The sequence below is a fragment of the Chenopodium quinoa genome, unplaced genomic scaffold, assembly GCF_001683475.1.
Source record: "Chenopodium quinoa cultivar QQ74 unplaced genomic scaffold, ASM168347v1, whole genome shotgun sequence".
Lineage (NCBI taxonomy): Eukaryota > Viridiplantae > Streptophyta > Magnoliopsida > Caryophyllales > Amaranthaceae > Chenopodium > Chenopodium quinoa.
Genome location: NW_018744939.1, coordinates 107,223 through 130,605, shown reverse-complemented (window position 1 = coordinate 130,605; position 23,383 = coordinate 107,223). Strand labels below are relative to the sequence as shown.

Here is a 23,383-nt window from a genome sequence, read left to right as displayed (position 1 = left end):
GTTAACAATTAAGAAAATAATTAAATTATAGATGCATAACTACAAACCATTAGTAAATTTATTAAATTTTTTACCTGCTTTGCATATCTTATACGGTAACGCTAAGTTGTTAATCCCCTGAGTAACATTACACTCTCTTTGATCATATATATATATATATATATATATATATATATATATATATATATATATATATATATATATATATATATAACCTATTCAGTCATATTTCTTTGGATATTCAACCACTAGGCACAAGACAGAATGAGCACAGGTTAGTTGGTTACACATCAAATTGCATAGATTGCATTGACGGCTGAATCTTCAGAGAATACATCAATATCATGAAGGGCATGACTTTTTTTTGTAGATGATTTTTCTTTCTTTCTAACTTTTCTAATTTTTTTGTACTTTACAACATAATATGTCATGGTGCCAAGAACTCCTGCCATAACACCTGCTCCTAATACAGTAACAAAAATGGCAGCCCACGAGTGATGTCGGCCTACAACAATGTATGATGACGAGATAAATGAAACACTAGTACAGACTGAAGCCAACCACATTAACTTATTGATTACCTCAATAACTTTCCTTTCGGATTTGGTTTCGCCCCTGACTACTGTTATTTGAACCACCACAACAGATAAGGATGTGAAGAGCGCGATTGCATTAAAGATGAAGAATATTTTAAATGAAATATTGCTAGCCACCACAGCTACTCCAGAATCATAGTCACCACCCGGAACGGTGAAAATGGCAGCAAAGGCCACAGTTGCAAACAACACAGCCACCACAGTTACTGAATTTGTAGCATTGTTAATTCCTTCTCTATGTAACTTTTTTAATTCTTTTGCAATCCCATTTACATTTTGATTTGTCCTTCGAGTTTGTTCGAGTTGAGTGTGAACATCCTTTTGGATTTCAGTCACTGTTTTTCGAAGCTCATCTCGTGATTGATTTAAGTCATCAGCTTTAACCCCACCATATCGCATTAGACAACCCTTTATCTCTGAACTTTCTATAGAGAGAGGTAGCCCTTCTACAATATCCATCGCAGTTTTGCGATCTCTTGTTAATGCATTCACATCAGTTTCTGAGAGGAGGAGCAGTTCATTCACTATCTGCACATCACAAATGGTTCAATAATTTTCTTATAGCCTCAAAATTGTTATTAAATAATGAATGACAATCTTTTTAAGAACTTAAATTAATAATTTACATAGTAGTTTAGTAGTCAAGAAACATTAAGAATAAATTGAATGCACTTCCACTTATTACTCTCTTTTTTTTAAATAAAAAACATAAAGACTAGAATTCATGGATATCCAGAATTGATCAACCAAGGTTTTATAAAAGCCTAGTGCATTGTTTTGGCAAGTTGGTATTATAACACCACTAAATAATATATTTCACAATATGATGTGGATTCTAACCCCTTGTTTAGTCAAGATTTTAGAAAATCCACAATCTTGAAGTAACGATCCAATCTTGAAGGATTTCTTTAAGATTGAATAAAAACGAACCGATATTTCTCCTCACAAGATCACTCCTGAAACTTATGATTCGAATCCCCAAATTAATTAACCCACTCCTGGACGCTAATTATTTTGAGATTAAACTCTTAGCCTACTCCTAGACACTAAGTGTTTAATGTTCTAATCTTCAACCAACTCCTTGAATTGAAAACTAGCAAAAGAATTTGTAAGCAATTAAGCAAAACAAACAATAAACTTGTATTAAATTTTCTGGTTTTTGATTTGTTCTTCAAAGCCACGAAAATAAGCTTTTAAAAGCCTCAAAAGAGGTCTCCTAGTCCTCCTAGAAGTAGAAGATCTAACCTAGATAGGATTCTAATAATCCTACATAAGATAGAATTTCAATCCTATCAAAGATAAGATTGCTAGGTAGTTTATTCCTAATCAAACTCTAACTAACTAAAAACTTTCCTAATCACCTTATGAAGTTTATAGCAACTAAATGACAGAAAAATAAACTTATCCTAATTGCTTAAACCAAGAAAAACCCTTTCAAGTGAAAGGTAAAAACTTGCAAGCAAAACTCTAGAAAAAAACTAAGTTAGGAAAATCTTTCTTTTCGTACTGCCGCCGAACCACCACCTCACGCGCCGCCATCATCGACACGCGCCCCACCGCCGTGTAGCTGGACTCAGGCCGGAGCTAGGGAGCCGGCGCGTGGCACCCAGATCGGCGCGTCGCCGCCGCTGCCGTCGTCGGAACCCAACTGGTCCTTGACTTCTTCTTCAATGGCTGCGCATGTTAACCATTCTTGATTCTTTACTCCAAGCTCAAACCCTATTGGCCTTAAAACCAATATGATTGGCTCTTCAAAAGAATTTCCCTCTTGATCCACATCATTCTCCCCCTCTTCAAAAGAATTTGTCCTCAAATTCGCATCATCCATGTAAGGAGAACAATTCCATGAAACCATCCAAATTCGACGAATACAAGCCAAAAGAACTATTACCTCAACGCTAGCAATTTTAAGCAATGTAACAACATCACCACGAGCAAGGCAATATTTTAGAAACAACCAATTCTCAATTTGGTCCTTGGTCTTCGAAGTTGACCATAAGAACACTTTAGGCTTCATGATATTTTTCTCATGTATGACTAACAATTTCTTCTCTTTATGCATGCCTAATGAATCCACCACTTCTAAAGAAACCATTAAATTATTATCTTGATTCACGAATGGCTCCTCAATAGTATCAAAAACCTTTTCCGACACCACCATTGGTAGATCATTATGAATAATCTGATCTTGAACAACGTCACACACAATTGGAACATCAATTGTTTCACTCACCTTTTCTTCGAGCTCTTTAGCACCTACATGTTCCTCTTCCTTATCCTTTTGACAATCTTCCTCCATCTCTTTAACTTTAACGCGGCATGGAATAATAGTTAAAGGCATAAGTTTGAACCTCTTGTTTCCCACCTTGACCGAATATGTGTTGGCCACACCATCATGTTTAACATGTCGATCAAATTGCCATGGTCTTCCTAAAAGAACGTGACAAGCACTCATAGGAATCACATCGCACCATAATTCTTCCTTGTAATTGCCAATGGAGAAATTCACCAAAGCTTGTTGTTCTACATGAAAACCCATAGAATTATCTAGCCAACCCAACTTATATGGTTTTTCATGATCTCTTGTAGGAAGTTGGAGTTTAGTAACCATCTCTGTAGACGCTACATTGGTACACGAACCACTATCAATGATCACCCTACAAGTTCTATCAACAACTTTGCATCGAGTATGAAACAAACTATCTTGTTGACCTTGAAAAATAATTTCTTCATGTAAATTCAGTCGCTCCATAAGCATATGTTTGTTACCAAAGCCAAAATCTACGTTATCATCTTCATGTTTTTTCTTCTTTTTATGACCTTGAAGTAACTTTGCAAATTCATCCATAGATTTGCTCAAAGCTTCCTCCATAATTATAAGACAAAAACAGACTTAAAAGACCCCAAAACACACAGGAATAACCCTCAAAAATCGCAACACAACTTGGAAGAAAATCGCACACAAAGAGCAGTAAGTATTAAATCGGACCAAAACTGACACAGTTGCGGAAAACAGTCCAGTTTAATAGCACACGAACTCGAAAAATTCTGAAATTTCACAGGCAGAAAGTAGACAAAATTTCACCCAAAATCAAAAAAAGAATCACCTGAAAAGACCTTGTAACGAAGGAGAACGAGCCTTCTGAAGTTGACAGAAAAACTGGTTATCCGAGAACAAGTGCGATTTGATGAACGAATTGTTGAACGATCAAAAACCCCTGAAATCTGATACCAATTTGATGTGGTATCACACAAGCTCTGATACCAATTTGATGTGGATTCTAACCCCTTGTTTAGTCAAGATTTTAGAAAATCCACAATCTTGAAGTAACGATCCAATCTTGAAGGATTTCTTTAAGATTGAATAAAAACGAACCGATATTTCTCCTCACAAGATCACTCCTGAAACTTATGATTCGAATCCCCAAATTAATTAACCCACTCCTGGACGCTAATTATTTTGAGATTAAACTCTTAGCCTACTCCTAGACACTAAGTGTTTAATGTTCTAATCTTCAACCAACTCCTTGAATTGAAAACTAGCAAAAGAATTTGTAAGCAATTAAGCAAAACAAACAATAAACTTGTATTAAATTTTCTGGTTTTTGATTTGTTCTTCAAAGCCACGAAAATAAGCTTTTAAAAGCCTCAAAAGAGGTCTCCTAGTCCTCCTAGAAGTAGAAGATCTAACCTAGATAGGATTCTAATAATCCTACATAAGATAGAATTTCAATCCTATCAAAGATAAGATTGCTAGGTAGTTTATTCCTAATCAAACTCTAACTAACTAAAAACTTTCCTAATCACCTTATGAAGTTTATAGCAACTAAATGACAGAAAAATAAACTTATCCTAATTGCTTAAACCAAGAAAAACCCTTTCAAGTGAAAGGTAAAAACTTGCAAGCAAAACTCTAGAAAAAACTAAGTTAGGAAAATCTTTCTTTTCGTACTGCCGCCGAACCACCACCTCACGCGCCGCCATCATCGACACGCGCCCCACCGCCGTGTAGCTGGACTCAGGCCGGAGCTAGGGAGCCGGCGCGTGGCACCCAGATCGGCGCGTCGCCGCCGCTGCCGTCGTCGGAACCCAACTGGTCCTTGACTTCTTCTTCAATGGCTGCGCATGTTAACCATTCTTGATTCTTTACTCCAAGCTCAAACCCTATTGGCCTTAAAACCAATATGATTGGCTCTTCAAAAGAATTTCCCTCTTGATCCACATCACAATACATCTAGTCATTCCTTCCTAATAACAAACTAATATAATTCCTTAGCTACTTTTGGTAGAAAAAACTTTAATTCCACAAAATGGTTGTGTTTAATTATAATGATAATAAAAGGTTAAAGCAGATGAGTTAAGAGCTTATTACCTCTACTCGTTTTTTCCTAGTTGCTACATGTAATGCAGCATTTCCAAATTTGTCCAAAAGCATGATTATGGAGGGATCTGCTCGAAGTAGCAATCTAACCACTTGAGCACTATGACCTTTCACAGCCATATGAAGTGCAGTTTGACCTTTCTTGTCTGTTCTTCTGGCTAGTTGTGGATTACCTTTCAACAATGCTCTCACAATGTCTACATGCCCTTGTCGAGCTGATAAATGTAGTGCATTCTTCCCATTTGATTTAGGCATCTCTAGTAAGTTAGACTTTTGTGACAACAACACTTTGACAACTCCTAGATGACCTCTAATGGCTGCAGATATAAGAGGAGTTACATTGGATTGACCCATAGTGTTGCATAAATCTGGATCTTGATCTAATAATGTCTGCACAATAGCTGCACGTAGTATTTAATAAAATGGTTCTATAATAATAGTAGCTAGATGGTAGCACAATGGGAGTGTTTTTTTTTTTTTTTTTAAATTTTTTTTTTTTAGAAATTGTCATCACAATATACCTTGAGAATAATATGCATTCATGTTAAACATGAATTTTATTTTAAGATGAAAAACACAACATAGTATCTTACTATAGTTGGTCTCAAACTTATTACATGACTATATCTCAAACTTACATGACTATACATGAAAACTTTTATTTTCGAATAAAATCATAATTTCTTTATAAATTAGTTGATTGTTTTATAAATGTTGTCATACATCAAATTTAGATAATGAGATTTATAAGCCATAACATGTTATATACTAAAATAAATACTTTGTTCCTACCTTCATGACCTTGGCTAGCGGCAACATGCAATGCAGTGAACCCTACTTGGTTCTTGGTAGAAATTCCTTCAGATGTCGTATAAGGCAAAAGAGCCTGCAGTACATCAAGGTGGCCTTTTTCCGCAGCTCTAAATAATGGTGTCTCACCGAGCTCATTTACTTCATTTACAATGGTTAAGCGTATCTCAATCAACTCGCTATCGAATTCAGCCCCACTTGTTGTTCTTGTCATCTGAGCATCAATCTCCTCCAAAATATCCTTCACCGCCTTTATGTCCCCCTTCTGGGCTGCCAAGTGAAGTTCTGTGTCCTTGTGCTTCCCTGTCACCTGCTTAACGTACTTCTTTTTTTGGTCTATTCGCTTTCCCGACTCTGAGAGGGCTAGTGACTTGCAAGAGTCCGACAATGCAAAAGACTTTGCCGAGCTTGAGACAACCAATGCTTTACCGGTGGTTGATGGTGAGTTACCATCATCGATGTCAAATGATTGATTTGGGTAGATGTTATTGAAGGAATATGAACCCAAGGAATACGATTTCATTGAATCATCGGAGGATTTTTTTTTCTTCTTATTTGAGGTAGGACTTGACACTAACAATGATTTACCCGAATTCGACATAAAAATTGTCCTAGATAATGGCGATGGAGGTAGGACTATGCCGCCTATCTCAATATCTTTATCTTCTTCCTCCATATTTCTACCGAGTAAAAATTTCCCAATATTTGATTACATTACATTAATTTCGTATTCTTGTACCATATCATATCTCAATACATGCCCATTGATATTCTAGGGTTCAAAGCGCAATCAAAGACTCGAGGTGAATGAGACAAGCAATAATGGTACCGGAGAAAGGTGATTGGTGTAATCTAGTTTTTGTCTAGATTTGATGGTGATGGTTGTTGGTGAATTATTGCTTTTTATTTTGCCATATTTATGCAGAAATGCCATATTAACGCTGGCGAATATGGTCATGGCGTAAACACTGATTTTTTTGATGTTTTAGAAAAGTTGTTTCCTTTTTGTTTGAGATCTCCATATTTCTCGCTGATATGACAACATAATCTTATACCAAAATACAATAATGCGTGGCTTTTAGAGTTTTGAGTAATTTAATGTGTTAAAATTGTTATTTTTGGCTAATGTAAGAAGTACAAGGTATGTTTATTGATTTTTATTTATTTATTTAACTTAAAAAATAAAACTCTATATCATATTAGCTCAAATAGGCTATTGATTATTCCACTGAGGCAATACACTCGTTGCACGAAACTAGTTGATTCTGTCGTCATGCACAACATCTCAACAAATTATTGTGGATGTTTTAGAAATTTACTTTTTTAGGAATAAAATGTGATACACTTTAATATAAAACAAACTATTATACTACTACTTGCCAAAATTATCATATAATTATGTGATTTAAAATTAAACCTAATAATTATACAATTTTTATCTTTTATTAAAGTGAACATTTATATGTTTTTATTTGGCGTGACGACCGCCAATGTATTTAGGACAAGCAACTTACTTGAACAAAATTTTATAAAAAAAAGTTAGAAAAACTTTTGTATATATTCGATTTACACTAATATTGGTGTACATCGAACAGTATACGGGTAACTTTTAGCTAATTTTAGGGTAACTTTTTGGCTTTTTGGTGGTAACTTTAAACATAATACAATTTTTATATAAATAGACAACAAGAAAAGTTTATAAAGGTAATTTAATTACATTCAATCAATAATAATTAATTTTTAGTCATTTAAAATTTGATACTTTATTAATAAAGCGTAGATAATTTTAATTTATTTTAAGTTACTTTTATGTATATTGGGGGTAATTTTTATTCATTTCAGGGGTAACTTTTGATCATTTTAGGCTATCTTTATAATGGATGTACAATAATTATTGTACACCTGTTTTTTAAAAGTTTGTCAAAAGAATATAATATAAAAGGTTTCAAAGAGAGTATATATATATATATATATATATATATATATATATATATATATATATATATATATATATAAGTATTTGCATGAATAAAAGAGAAAAATAATATACAACCTTCGGTCCAAATTAGTAGCAACTTTGGGGGGGTTTGCGGAGGCCGAGGCAAAAGATCATAAGCATGCTTATTGAAAGATAAGGGTATATGCTTAAGTTTTAATCCAACCTAAAAAAAAAACTTAAGACCAACGACCCACCAACCCAGCCACGACCGCCAACCCATCCACGACCACTAACCGGCCACCACCACCACCTCCTACCACTGAACCCAGCCACGACCACCAACCCAGCCACGACTATCAAACCAACGACCAAACCACCGACCACGACCACGACCACTAACCTACGACCACACCCATCCACGACCACCAACCAAGCACACCGACACAACCAACCCAGCAAACCCGACACACCTACACCGAAACCACCAACCCAGCACACCGAATCCACCAACTCAGCACACCGAATCAACCAACACCGAAACCACCAACCCCAACCCACCGATTTAAAACCCACGAGCCACCGATCTTTAACCACGATGCCGCCGATCTTAAACCACGAGGAAGGAGAGGAGAGAGAAACCGCCGATTCACGCTCAATTCTTCGCCGTCAAACTCTGGAACTCGTCGAAAATTGCCACAATTGGACTCGATCAAGTGATAGGTTGAAGGAGGAGAGAGAAAAAAAATTGGGGATGAGAAAGATTATGTAGAAATTTGATAAATAATGGTGATGAGGAGGAAGATGAAGGAGGGTGAAGGTGGCTGGAAACGGTTTTGGTGGCTAATGGGTTGATTTTAGTGAAAATAGGCAACTTAATTAATGTTAGGGTTAAAGCTAATTAGATAAAATCAGTATTGTAATTAGGGTGTTTTATGAAAAAAGTAGGGGTAAAATGGTAATTTTACCACTAAAAAATTATTAAAAAAGGAAAGAAATGGGAAAGTTGCAAGTAATGTGGACCAGCCCAAAAGGAAATAGTTGCAACTAATTTGGACTGGAGGTAGTATTATTTATTTATGTTTAATGACAATTTTTTTTTAAAGTCAAGTACTCTCTCTATTTTCAAACTATTTGAAATTTTTCTGACACATTCCATTTGAATTGTCTCAAATAATCTTAAATTTAATACTACCTTTGTTAATAAAAGATCAACTCAGTTACTATTCATGCGGATAAAGTTAAATAACTTTGACCAACTTTTATGAATTTTACAAACGAAATAAATTACCATGTGGAATCTTATTACATTCATCTTAATTTATATTTTTCAAAATATAATTTTTTATAATTTTCACTTATACATAGCCAAAGAATTAATGGTCAAAGACGCACATTGAAGATCTTGCAAATTCAAAGTAAGTCAAAGTTTAAAGAATAATATAGGGAATACAACATTTTACTCCATATTTTATTTAAAATCTTGCTAACGAACGCCCCTAGGCATTAGATAAGCATATAAAATATTTTCGTAAATCGTACTTCCTTTGTTTCTATTTAGTTGACGCGTTTGATTTAGGCACATATATTAAGGAGAGGAGAGAGAGTGAGAGAGAATGAAAAAGCAAGTGGGGTATCTTGTAAATGCAAGGTAAAAAAGTTACCTCAAAAGAAAACGTGTCAACTAAAAAAAACTTCCTAAAAAGTAATATGTGTCTACTAAAAAGAAACAGAGGTAGTATTAATTTGGGAATGCATGCCAAAATCACGCGTCAATCAATGTAATTAATGTTGATTTTAATATAATAATTCTACTTTTAATTATCTAATCCAACACCCCTAGGGCGCTAGTTAGATTTTTGCATTTTAATAATCACACTGCATTCTCCCTTTACGTACATTTTATAATAATTGCAGCACTTTCTTATTTGGTAATGACCCACTATTATTTTATTATTTTCTCTTACACTAAAGTCACTTTTACAAATGTTAACTACCTCTTTTTACATTATGTGCAACTTTTTCCAAAAACATCATCTACACATTATGTGTAACTTTCAATAACTTTTCATTTTTAGTAAATTTATTCAAATAAAATTACTAATATACCCTTACTAAGTTTTTCCTATACTCAATTAAATACATAAAAATAAAACTTATTACAATACTATTTTAACTTATTTAATATAATTTTCCTCCGAAATTTAAGTCATACCCCCATCCAACCCATTCAATTCACCTAACAAAATTCATTTTTCTTCATCTATCATGAATTATTTCCCGAATTCAAACCCTAATTACTAAGTTCTTCATCTTCCCCATTTTCTTTCTATCCCCTCCATCAATTTGGTCAATTGCTTATGGCTAAGATCTTTGCTTGGACGACAGCAGAACCACTATATAGGGTTTGTTAAATTTCCAAACAATATGAAATGGGCCTGGGCAATCCGAACAAGGAGGAGGAGAGTTTCACTACTAGAAAGAGGCCTGCTTCCGAGGGAATTATGCCGACGGACATGATTTTTCGTCGCAAAATTTAAATTGAACGACGGAAGTAAGTGTGTCCTAATAATCGGTCGGAAAATATTAATTTGCGACGGAAATTCCCTCGCAGAATTTCCGACGGAATATATTTCGGTCGGAAAATGTAGTTTCCGACAGAAAATTCCGTCGGTACTACATTTTTCGACATAAATATTTTTCAAAAGCTTCCAACCCTTGTTTTTCACGACAGAAACAGAAAAAAGGGGAAGAGAGAGAAAGAGGAAGAGAAGATCCCACCGCCACCGGAGCCCAGCGTTGCCAGCCGCCACCGGATCCATCCGTCGCCAGCCTTCCCGTAGTTCTTCCCGCTCAATAAGTTTTGTTTTGTTTTTTAAATTTAAAAACGCCACCACTAACCACCGGTCGGTGTGAACAACCACCACCAGCTTGTAGCAGCCGCTTGTTCACAGGTGTTTCCCGTCGGCGGCATTCCAAAAAGTCGGGCAGCCGCCAATGAGTTTATTTTATTTATTTTAATTTCTATTTTAATTTTTATTTTTTGTTTAAACACTAACCACCACTACCCCATTTTTTAAGTTCCTCCACCTTCCTTGCTCCGATCAGAACCACCACCACCTTCATCCTCCCGCCGTGTTGCCGCCAGTAAGTGTTCCTTTTTTTATTTTTTCTTTTTTTTTATTCATTTTTTTAAATAAAAATTGACATTTTACACCCTAAATAAGATTTAATTGTTATTATTTGTAGGATTTGTATCTTTTACTTGCTTTAAATCTCAATAAAAAGTGCAGATCTGGAGGTTAGTGACATTATAATTTCTAAAATTCTTAGTTTAGTTTATACTTGGCATGTTAATGACTTAGATATATGTTACTTTATTCCTGAATTTATTTTATGTTAGTTTAAAAAATAATAATGGTTGATATGTTAGTTTAGTTTGGTTTGGTATTTTATAATAATGTAAGACATGACATGTTAATTTTGTTTGGTTTAATATAATAATGTATGACATGATATGTTAGTGTAGACACCCATTTGTGTCTCCCCAAAACCAAACCCGGTGATGAGTACTTTCACTTTGAATCGTAATCGAATGAAGTGAAAGTGTGGAAAGTCTAGTGTTGCGGATAGTTTTAATCTCTTTTCTCTTCTCTCTATTTTTGAAAACCTATTTTAAGAAAACAGCCAATCCAGTTTGGTTGGTCCATCATATGGGTCCAATAATGGTGTAGTTAGATGGGGCTTGAAAAGAGCTTTCCAACGATATGTTATAAGCCCAATTCCGATGAATATTGAGGAAATTATGGCCATGCAAATCCTTGGCTGCATTCTAGTGCAGCCAAGTGCAACACCATTAAATGTGAACATATAGTACGTTAAAATGAACATACTTTTTTTTTTCTTCCTTATATCTTAATTCTCTTTCTTCTTCTCCCTTAGCTCTATTATTTTTCTCTCTCTTCAGTTTTCTTCTCAATTTAACATTTTCTCTCTCCTCTTTACCTCATTTCCATTCAATCTTTAAAGTTTTCTTCTTCTTTATATAAATTTTTGAGTTACTAATTTAAGTTTTGATGGGTATACTTCTTTCTTTCTAAATCTATGAGTATCAGATTCAATCATTTGGCTTTATCAAAGAAGAAAGAAAAAAAATGGAGGAGAGAGAAAGTTGAAGGTCAAAGAAAACAATGGAGGTTAAATTTTATCAATTTGTAATTGTATTTTGTATGATTTCGTTGACCATGCATGATGATTTATTGTTTGATTGTTTGAAATTATTATGAGTTTGTGATGAATATCAATTAAATTGCTTAATTGTTAATGAATATCAATTGTATTGCTTAATTTGTAGTTATTTCCTCTCTCTCTCTCTCTCTCTCTCTCTCTCTCTCTCTCTCTTTCTCTCTTTTTCTTTTGAATTTTTTTTTCTTTTGATTTCTAATCATGTTACAAATCAATAACTAATTTCTCTATGATGAATCAAGATTAGATTTAAGGTGTATATTCAATTTTTTAGAGTTTCAATAATAACAATCGATCTTGAATATAATTTCTGTAAAAAAAATGAACACGTAGGAATTTAAAAATGAACATCTTTTACAAAATGAGCATTTAGTACACCGAAAATGAATATTAAATACATAAAAAAAATGAACATATTTCAACAAGTTATTTTATCTTTATTTTTCATTAATAATTATATACAATGAATTTGAACCTTTATGAAAATCATGTTCATTTTAATATCCTAAATGTTCATAACTTTTATTTACATGTTCATTTTATAAGTGTTTATTTTTTAATACTAAATGTTAATTTTTATTAGGTTGAAAAAAATATAATACGTTGAAAGTTAAATTATCTGGACATTTAGTGTTGAAAATATGAACAATTTATTATGAATATATATGTTTCGTTATTCATTACGAACATATCTGTTATTGATTATGAACACATATGACATATAGAGTGATAATTATTTATATTTTTAACTACTGTATTGATGTCTATATATTATGAACATTCTAAATAATTATTATGAACATATGTTGTGATGATTATGAATTTTGATTATTTGTTATATTTTAGTGAGTACAGATTAATTGTATTTGTAGAAGACAAAGAATCTGAATTAGTGAAGAAACAAATAAGAAGTGATGAAGAAGTATATGATATTAAAACGAATTTTCCTTTAAGTTGGAGAATTTCCGATGTATATGATCCCATTTTATGGTTGTATGATAAATGTTCATTTCTAATATACTAAATGTTCATTTTTTTTTACTTGTTCACTTTTTATTACTAAATGTTCATTTTTATTACTGAATATTCTTTTTTTTCTTTTTTTGTATGTGTTCATTTTTCTAACTAAATGTTCATTTTTAAGGTCGTGGTCTAGCAAATTTATGATTATACGATAATCAGATTAATTTTTAATAAATGATTATTTCCTTATAACATGTAAACTTTTTAATATTAAATGTTCATTTTTATACGTGTTCATTTTTTGTTATTAAATGTTCATTTCTTTTTTCATGTTCATATTTTTTAACTAAATGTTCATTTTTTATTTGGACCGCGCGTTTTGGGCCTCACTTGTTGTAGCTATCTTGGCTGCACTCTCTAGTGCAGCCAAGACCAATTGTTTATGGCAAAATTACTAAACTGGGCCCGGTTTGAGCCTTATATGCGGCCCAATGATCTAAGGGAGGGCCTAATATGGATTTATCATTCCTAATGCAATTAGGAATGGTTTTAGTCTTCTAGATTCTTCTAGAAGGTTTTTTTCATTCCTAATTCAATTAGCATTGATAAATTGACTTTTGTTGACTTTCTGGAATTTTAATTAGAATAAAAGAGTGTTGATAACACGATATTATACATGATTTATATGTGATATTTGGTCATATTTTATTGTGTTTCCTTCATTTTCTTACTCTTTTAGAGCTATTATTCTTCCTATTTCGATATTGCTCTTCTCGGTTTGTTTGTTTTTGTTTTTATAGGAATATGGATCTATTTGCGTGGAATTCAACTTGGACGCAAGATATTCTTCATATGGAGCGTTTTTAGCATCCACGAAGCATCATGGCAGCCTAGTCTGCAGCTTGATTGCGGTTTACTATGACCTACCGCAGCTTGCCTGCGGCGCACTTCACAATGTAGCAACAAATTCATGTTCGGCAGCCTACTCCGCAGCCTCACTGCGGCTCACGGCCTTGTACCGCAGCCTAGTTGCGGCCTCTTCATTACCAACGAAATTAGCCCTATTTTAGGGATTTTAGGAGTCCTAATCCTAAGAAAAGACTACTACTATTTTCCTAGCATATAAATAGGTTTTAGATAGTCTTTTATCTATCACTTTTTACATACATTATTTTAGAGCTTTTGGTATTACGTTCTTCATTATTACTTTCAAGATTCAAGTTTTCATATTTAATTCCAATTCCAAGTATTGATTTCTCTTCCTTATTCTCTTTAATTTTTATTGTTATTATGTTTTCTTTAATTAATTGTCTTGTTACTTCTATTATTATGTGTGAGTAGTTTCATAATCTAGGGTTAGGTTGAACCCTAATATGGATTGATGTGTTATTTGATTCCCAATTCCCAATTTAATTAATTCATAATTTCTCTTTGATAGGGTTGGTTTTATTATCAATGATAAACTAGAAATAGTATTGTTGAATGTGATTAGGTTTACAACGAAAGTTGATTCTTAATTGAATTTACAACCCTAATTAAAAGTAAGAGCTTTTATGCATGAAAATAGCTAATTGTTCTTGCTAGGGCTTATAGGATGCCGTTCTCAATGTCTTTAATATGTATGATTCCATGAAAATAGGTATGATTGCATGTTAGGGAAGCTATTAGTTGATCGAAAGAAACTCTTAGTATTGTTTTAGGGAGCATCTGTCCTGGGGAATATTTATTAATTTAATTGAGGGAAAGGGATTGTTCTATTGCATTGATTCATATTAGTGGGGATACTTAATCTTAGATGTCTTTAGTTCTTGATTAATTCATTATTATAATTTTCTTTGCTTGATAGTTCGTAATTGTTCTAGAATAGATTTCTCGATATTGATTGGTTACTTTCTTAGTATTGATTTGAGTCTGTTTAATTAGTAGTCCTTAGTCTCTTGGGATTCGACCCCTACTTGCTCATCTACATAGTAGAGTTAGTTTGGTTATTTTTGTTAGGTACGCGACACGCCTATCAAATTTTGGCGCCGTTGTCGGGGACTAACGGTTTCATTCTAGTTATTCGTGATTCGTTTTTACTAAGCATAAATTTTGTTGCTTCGGCTATTGTTTCTTGTGTCTTTGATCTCCCCGTTTTAGTTTCTTTGTTGCATGCAAACTCGAAGTTCAGGTTCAGATGATTTAACACCTTTTGGTTCTGAGATCGAAGCTACTGCAAGAAGACGAAGAGGTAGAAGGAGGAAAAATCAAAATACAAGAAACATGGTCAACCTAGGAATAAAATCTCTTTTGGAGTATGGTATTCCAGATACAGAAACCGGATTCCTCTCTAGTATTGTTAGACCACCTGTCACCGCTCAGAGTTTTGAGTTGAAACCCCAATTCATACAGTTCATCTCCAATGATTCTTTTGCGGGTTCACCGAATGATTGCCCTGTGACTCACATTGATAGTTTTTTGGAGAAGTGTGATACTATGAAGCTCAATGGTGTCACTGATGATGCTATTAGACTACGCCTTTTCCCTTTTTCACTACGTGATAGAGCAAGGGAGTGGTTATGAGATGAAGGTGTCGGTTCCTTTGATACGTGGGATAAGCTTTCCAAGGCCTTCTTAGTCAAATTCTTGGGGCAAGAGAAAATCGCGAAATTAAGGAACGAGCTATCCACCTTTCATTAATCCGGTGATGAGTCTTTATATGAGGCATGGAGAAGGTTTAAGCGATTGCAGAGACAATGCCCTCATCATGGCATTCTAGATTGGATGTTGATCCAAACGTTCTATAATGGTTTGACCCATGAGTTTCGCATATACATTGATGCTGCGTCCGGAGGTTCTATCATGACTAAGAACCCAACTGATGCGAAGGATCTGATTGAGAGGATGGCGGCTAATGACAATTACCATCCAAGGGGACGAAATGCTATCAACATAGGTAATAAACATGATGTTGATGCTCTAACCATGTTGACTAGTTCTGTGCAGGCACTAACTCATAAAGTCAATCAACTCCAAGCTGAGTCCCCTCGACCCTCGATGGAAACATGTCAGATGTGTGGATTGCAAGGCCATACTGCGCGAGAGTGTCAACCCAATTATGATGGAATGACGATTGAGAAAGCTAATGCTTTTTATACCACGACCTCCACAAGGCCATTTGATGAAGGGTGGCAAAATCATCAAGGTTTCTCATATATGAACAATCAGGCTCAAGTGACTCCTCCACCACCACCCGTTTTTCAAGCAAGGGAACCTATTAATCATCAATCCATGCACCAACCACCACCTCAATCTTCAAATCTTGAATCCATTATGGAGACTTTTGCTACCTCCCAATGTCAACAACAAGAGCTTATATCAAAGCCATTTGAGCTACAAGCAAAGCAAAATGAATATTTTGAAAACTCGATTCAATTGCTTGTTGCTCAAAATAAGAGGATAGAAATTCATCTTTCTCAAATTTCACAACAAGTGAGTCATCAAAAAACTCTTCAAGATCAAGCAAAAGTCCAACCCAAACAATGCAATGCAATTTTCGTGAAGAGAGATGAATTGACTACGGGAGGATTAGAGGAGAAAGTGTGCAATCTGGAGTCGAAAACAGAAATGCATGTGAATAAAGATCTCAAATATGTTTCCCCACAAGCCTATGATGAACTGATGCCATTCCCGCAAAGGTTATCAAAAGCCGTGCTCGATAAGCATTTTGGGAAGTATTCTAAGACTCTTAAGAAGGTTTATGCTACCATTCCTTTTTTCGATCTTGTAATTCAAATGCCTCAATTTGAAAATTTTGTAAAAGGAATTCTAGATCACGATCATAATGATAAGAAATTAGAAAGTTTGGTAGTAAAGGAGAAATGTCTTGATCTTTTACATGATAGCTTACCACCTCAATTGCATGATCCTGGTAGTTTTACTATCCCTTGTATGATAAACAAAACATATTTTGATAGGGTCTTTGTGTGATCTGGGTGCTAGTGTTAACTTAATGCCTTCTTCAGTGTATGACAAATTAGGTTTCAAAAACCTTAAACCTTCTCCTATATCTCTTCATATGGCTAATAGAACTGTTAGACTCCCTAAGGGTGTAGTTGAAGATGTATTAGTTGGGATTGGTGAACTTGTTTTTCCTGTTCACTTTGTTGTAGTGGATATGAAAGAACACCATAAGATCCCACTTATCTTTGGTCGCCCTTTTCTTGCTACAAGTCAAGCTTTAATAGATGTTCCTCAAGGACAAGTGACCATTAGAGCTCAGGATAAGCAAGTTGTGTTTAAGCTTTTCAATTACCATAATTTCACTTTTGATGGTGGTACTTGTTTGAGAATTGATGCTACTAACCCTTTGGTTGATAAGTGTGTTTCTAATAGATATCTTGTGAGCAAAAATGACTATATTCCACCGCATGATGGGTTTAGCTACATCAAAATGAGTTCGGATACAAATTATATCAACTCTAGTTTGAAGGAGGGATATACATGTGAACACAATTACAGACAAGACTGTAGAGAATCCTCTCTGCGTGGTGGTGATCCAGGTTGAGCTACTAAAGGAGATCGAGCTTATGACCTTAAAAACAAGCGCTTTTTGGGAGGCAACCCAATTTTCTAACTCTTAATTTAGTTTTTTTTTAGTTAGTTTTTTTTAATTCTTTTCTAAAAAAAAAAAAAAAAAAATTCGTGCTGCTACTATTCCATTGCTTCTTGTAGGAGACTCGTTGGAATAACTAAGGTGGTTTGGTTTGAGGAATTGTTACACTTTGGAACTTCATGGCTAAAAATTTAAATTGAGGATTTGGCGCGAATTCGATTCGATGCATTATATTAATTACTCGAGCCCTCCTCATCTACCTCCGCCATAATGCTTTGTGAGTACTCTTTCCCCTATTTTATTTATTCATGACATATTGTTGCAATGTGGACATTGCAAATTTTAAGTGCGTGGGAGGGTTTTATTATCGTAATGAATGATAAATCATGCTTCCCTATGCCCCATACTTAAAAATTGTTTTGATTCATTGCATATGATTATGAGTATTGTGGATAAGTTAGCCATTATTTGATATTTGATTGCTTGGATGCCTTAACATGCGTCAATTTTGCCCAACTGTTTGTGAATATAGTGCTTGACTAGTTGATTTGGTGAGGAATGTGTTTTAGTTCCTGGTATGTCAATGAATTTGAGTATTGGTTTGTGACTATAAGTAATGTTTTACGACTCATTATTATGCACAATGAGGAGGACGAAGGCGTTGTTCTTTTAGGTGACTTCGATCAGACGATATTAGATACAATTGTTCCCTTCTTGCTACCCATGTTGTTGCCATGACCTTTTTTTTTTGTTTATTAGCCACATTACAAGCCGAATTTTCCCCATTGGTTACTAGTCCCGAGCTTAGCTTGGGGGAGCTATTAGTGAGTGAGGTGAGAGACTTTGTAGCGTGCTTATTATTTGTACAATTGAGTGGTGTTAAGAAGTTGTAATTGTTTTTCATGGTGGTTTATTTTTGATGATTTGAGAGTTGAATTTCTTGTGAAAAAAAAATTAAGCATGATGAAAAAAAAAATAGAATTGAAGTTTAAGAAAAAAAAAGGAAAAAAAAAAGTGAACTTCAAAAGGAAAAAAGAAAACAAAATTTGTTTAATGTTCAAATGTTCTAAGTGAAGGTTGATCATAAGAGAAAAAAAAATGAGTTTCAATAAGAAAAATCAAGTTGAAGAGTTCAAGGTTTGTTTATTCACTCAAGTTCTACATTGTTATATTTTTATGAGTGTAATTGTAAGTGTTGGAAATTTTTGATATGATTGGATTTATGTTTGGTGAATTTTTGGTGGAGTTGATTTATGTTGGAGATGATTGGTCATTATCTATTTTTGGTCTTGGTTTTGTTAGGATTTTAGCTCCCTTAACCATTGCTTTTCTCTCACATTTTCCCAAATTTATCCTACATCTTACCCTGACCTTACATTACAAGCTTTAAGGACCTTCCGACCTTTGTGCATAGAGTTGTGTGAATGTGTAAGTAGTTACTTATCAATGCAAGGAATGACTTGACATATTCCGAGTCGACTATTAGGTTGAGTGTATGTCTTTTTAAACACACGAGTGCATGAGTTGGGAGGGCATTATTCACATGATGGAGTTGGGATGGAGAGCGATCGAGTACATCTTTTACTCGCCACATAAATGAGAGTCGAGTGTGTGAGCACTAGTCTTGAATTCTATATGCTCTTGTGGTTTGCTCTATTTGACAATTGTTAGGGAGGATGAGTGATTAAATGGATGAGATTGGTTGATTTTGAAACATATTTGTTAGATTTACCTTGAATTGGTTGTTCTTGATTTTGATTATTTTTGGGGTGAAGTATTGATTTATTTATTCATTGCTTTACTCGAGGACGAGTAAAGGTTTAGCTAGTATTTTTGAGGAAAATACGATTTTATCCTCATGTACGGTTAAATTTTATCTGAATTTAGAAAACGTGTAAAAAAATGATTAGCGCCTAACGCCAGCATTAGCGCCTGGCGCTAGCTTTAGCGTCTGGCGCTAATGTCAGCGTCTGGCGCTAACTCCGTTTTTCACGTCAGAACTATGGATCGTTTTTCTATCTTTTTGGCTGATTTTCTCTATAAATAGCCTCCTAAAAACCCCGTTTTCAATCATCAACAATCATCTACAATCATCAATTCTCAATAATCATCAATTCTTATTCTTTCTAATTCTTTCTTCTCACCAACTCTCATCAAGAAATTCTTGATTCTCTCTCTCTTTCTAAGCCTAGCCTTTTAGAAACACAATTCCTCATACATTAACACTACACACATAGCCAAATTTGAAGTTGCCTTCGCCCTAGACGTGAAAGGTTTTAATTTCTGAGGGTTTGGTCCCTAATCTCTCTTTCAATTATTTAATTTAATTGTTGTTTATTATTTTCCTTGAAATTACTAACACGTGTATTTTGTTATTAGAAAGAGGTACGAGGTATCCAAGTAAGTGCTTTAATTGTTTTTATTGATATTATGATATAGAAATCATGTCTAGGTTGTTATTATAAATTCCTAATATCATGTTAGGATGCTTTTCTTAATTTGATGTTTAGGGTGATAACAATAAATTCCTAGTATCATGTTAGGGCTAAATATATGATTTTTAATGTTTAGTGACATGCTAGGGTTTGTTATTAATCCTGTTAGTATTATGCACAGGATCTTGCTATGCTTTAACTTTAGTATTATTATTTTAATTATCATGAATTTGATTATGATTATGATTATTTTAATTATTGTTTTGATTATTATGTTGCTTGATATATATTATTGTTATTGCTTGATCACACCTTTTATGCATGTTTAAAGGGAATTTGTTACTTGTAATCACGCTTAATAAGATAATTAATAATCTTGTTAGGGTTAATTTGATTATAATTCAAGTGATCGCAAATAATAGTTTTGTTTGTGCATTTATATTCAACCAACATAGATAAACATGTTTAGTGTTAATCCTATCGGTTGCATGTTAGTGAGAAAGCGCACATGAATACGATTAGAATAAAGTAGAGGCCTATTATTAGGGCAGGTTCAATCTCTTTTAGGTTGGATTTTTACCTTCATCCCCGAACTACCAAACATGGTTCCAGACCTATTGGAGTTGACGATCTCCTGGATCGTTAAGGGGTGTAACCTTTACCTCATGAATGGTTTACAAGTTCCTAAAACTTGTTGGTGACTCTTCTGCTCTATCTTCTTTCCCTTTGAACGCCACCGTACTTTAGTGTATGATCACAGTGGGGTTCAAGTTTGGGATAATGCTTGAAATATTCCCTACAATTTTTTGGCGACTCCACTGGGGAGGATTTCTATTTTAATTCCTGAATTTATTTTGGCAATGATTTAGAATGAGTGGATGAGACTCGAAAAGTTCTAAGTATTTCATGTGTGTAATTTTGATTAACATTATTATCATATGCATAAAAAAGATCTCATTGGAAAGACCATCCGTAATGAGTTAAAACATAGGATTTTTTACACGTAGGAAATTTGAGGAATATCTTTCACAACTAGGATCGAAATAATGTTGCGCGAAACTGGAAAATTTTATCGAGCACAGAAAGCTGCTAAGGCATGTAGGAACTAGCGTCAGCGAACAAATATTAGTGCCAACATTTTGACATTAGTGCCAGGCGACGGCTTCTGTCGCCAGGCGCTAAAGCCAAAAAGTGGCGATGGCCTCTGTTTGCTGGCGCCAAGTTCTTCCAATACCGAGCCAGAAATATGCGTTTTAATTTTGACCAGTATTTAGCAGTGTTTCCTGATTGAGTTTTTCTCACTTTTCTGAAACCCATATGTGTTCTACATATGGACATAACCCTCTGGGAATTCATGCTCCATCTACCTGATTGAACGCTCTGAGCAACAAAGGGTACATTCGAGAATGTTGAATTCACCAAACCATTGAAGCGAGTTTTTCTTAACTCGCGGTGTCCCATCCACTCGCACCAACCCTTCACGGTTAGGCTTCCGCGCGGTGCATCCGGACAATTAACCATGGACTCTCTTTGACTAACTCATATCCGGAACTTTAGAGAACTAGAGCCATGGTTAGGTTGCAAACTCATTGCATCATGTTGTGACTACTTGACTACTTGTGCATCTCTTACTTGTGCATACTTATTATGTGACTAAGCTAACTGTTTGGTTTGACTTGTATTTGTAAATAAGTCTTAATAAACTAATTAATGACTAAAAGACTTCGCTTAATTAATTAATTAATTAATTTGAGCTAATAAACATGTCTAAAATCGAGTTATAGTTCCTTTAAGTCAACCCGGATTTTTATTCCCGTATACTGCACAAACATCAACTTGTTTTGATCATATCCGGCGTTCTAGGAAGAACTACGAGTTTTAGAACCTATGGATCTGTAGCCCCGAGTTTTATCTTTAATTTGGCGTTGGTTTCATCCCAATAAGAGTCACAGATCAAAAGTTATGACTAAAATACTACAGCCTGTCCAGTTTAATGCATATACGTGAAGTCTTAACTTTAGTCTTTGCTTGAGTCTAGTCAAATAGTCTAGCCACATGGTGATGACAAGAGTCTTAACATGTCACCTACACTCACTAGTCTTTAGCACAAACTTTGTACATACACTTTTCACACCATGACCATGTCGTAGGTTCATGCATGAGTCGGGTTTTTTCCGTCATTTGAGTTGGGGGTACATTATATTCCTAATTCTTCATATCTCTCCATCTACATCATTTTTATTCACATCACAACCTTCATTCTTCCTACCTTATTTCATCTACGCATTTTGAATAGAGTTGAGTCAAATAATTAACAATGAATATCCCTAATTTCCCTTTCCACAGTATTTGGTCAAGGAGAGAAGAGCGATTAATCAAGGACAACACCTTTGTTCAAGTCTTACTTTTTGATAAACCGATCCGTCAAAAGAGGAAAGCTAAGAAGATAATGGCAACTCAAGAAGAAGTCAATGAACTTAGAAATCAATTGATTACCGTGAATGAAGCATTGAAGGCTTTAACCCTCAAAATTGATGACCCTGTGAAGCAACAACAAATAAACCTTATGCAAGAAAGCTTGAGCAAGCTATCTAGTGATTATAAATTTCAGGGCATTAGTTCACAAGGGGTCTCGCAGGACAAGGAACTTCTTCCGCATAAGTTCAATGCCACCGACATCCCAAAATTCAAGACAACAGATAAACCTTACTTTCATCTAAGAGCTTTTGAAACTATAATGAACATTAAGGGGATTGATAAGAAAGTCTTTCATTCCTTGTTTTCTTTATCACTTGAAACTGTTTGTCAATAATGGTTCTTTTCTCTTGACAAAGAGAAAACCTCTACCTGGAAATTGATAGTAAACGCTTTCATTGATAGATACAAGTGTAACATTCAAGTCGAAACCGTTTATATACAACTTGAAATGCTAATACAAAAAGAGAATGAAGGCTTTACTTCTTTCTTCAATAAGTGGAGGGAAACTTCCGCTAAGATGATTGAGGTGCCCTCTGAAAAAGAATCAGTGAGGATGTTTATCAAGAATCTCCAAGAGAAGTATTCAAAGCATTTAAAATATCAACATAATTTGAATATTTTTAAAGCCATTTATGACATCGGAATTGAAATTGAAGATGACCTCACAAAACAAAAAGCTACTAACATTAGTAATTACAGTGGCTAGAAAGGAAAGAAGAACGACAATTCTTCTTCTTCCGAAAACACCCACTCTAGTAATACTGTTAGTACCTTTGACCATAATGGTGTCTTAGCCATGGACAATCAAGGATCTAAAAGGAAACCCAGGAGAGAGTTAACACCCATTGGAATGACCTACGATGCTGCTTTCGATCGTCTCTATGATCGAGGGTTAATCAAACCTATTGGCCCTACCGAGGATCCAACGCCAGAAAATCGATCTTC

General features: G+C 34.5%; 2 protein-coding genes across 2 annotated transcripts; one reads left to right on the top strand and one right to left on the bottom strand.

Annotated features, from left to right (window-relative positions):
• Positions 1-274: 274 nt before the first annotated feature.
• LOC110706194 (ankyrin repeat-containing protein ITN1-like) lies at positions 275-6,463 on the bottom strand. The gene is made up of 3 exons (XM_021884091.1): positions 5,770-6,463; positions 4,969-5,378; positions 275-1,124 (listed from the first exon to the last, which is right to left on the bottom strand). The coding sequence occupies exons 1-3, from the start codon at positions 6,461-6,463 to the stop codon at positions 291-293; spliced, it is 1,938 nt and encodes a 645-aa protein (XP_021739783.1). The 3' UTR covers positions 275-290.
• Positions 6,464-15,193: 8,730 nt separating this feature from the next.
• LOC110706193 lies at positions 15,194-17,477 on the top strand. The gene is made up of 3 exons (XM_021884090.1): positions 15,194-15,486; positions 15,646-16,841; positions 16,936-17,477. Exons 1-3 carry the CDS (start codon positions 15,194-15,196, stop codon positions 17,475-17,477), a joined length of 2,031 nt encoding a protein of 676 aa, XP_021739782.1.
• Positions 17,478-23,383: the final 5,906 nt, after the last annotated feature.

What these genes read in the sequence shown, in the direction of transcription:
- LOC110706194 (XM_021884091.1), bottom strand. Translation starts at nt 6,463, where the DNA reads ATGGAGGAAGAAGATAAAGATATTGAGATAGGCGGCATAGTCCTACCT. An exon ending in CGCTAGCCAAGGTCATGAAG is followed by an intron (nt 5,379 to 5,769) that starts GTAGGAACAAAG and finishes TACTACGTGCAG; the next exon opens with CTATTGTGCAGACATTATTA. An exon ending in CTAGGAAAAAACGAGTAGAG is followed by an intron (nt 1,125 to 4,968) that starts GTAATAAGCTCT and finishes TGTGATGTGCAG; the next exon opens with ATAGTGAATGAACTGCTCCT.
- LOC110706193 (XM_021884090.1), top strand. Translation starts at nt 15,194, where the DNA reads ATGGTCAACCTAGGAATAAAATCTCTTTTGGAGTATGGTATTCCAGAT. An exon ending in CGTGATAGAGCAAGGGAGTG is followed by an intron (nt 15,487 to 15,645) that starts GTTATGAGATGA and finishes GGCATGGAGAAG; the next exon opens with GTTTAAGCGATTGCAGAGAC. An exon ending in ACCTCAATTGCATGATCCTG is followed by an intron (nt 16,842 to 16,935) that starts GTAGTTTTACTA and finishes TGCCTTCTTCAG; the next exon opens with TGTATGACAAATTAGGTTTC.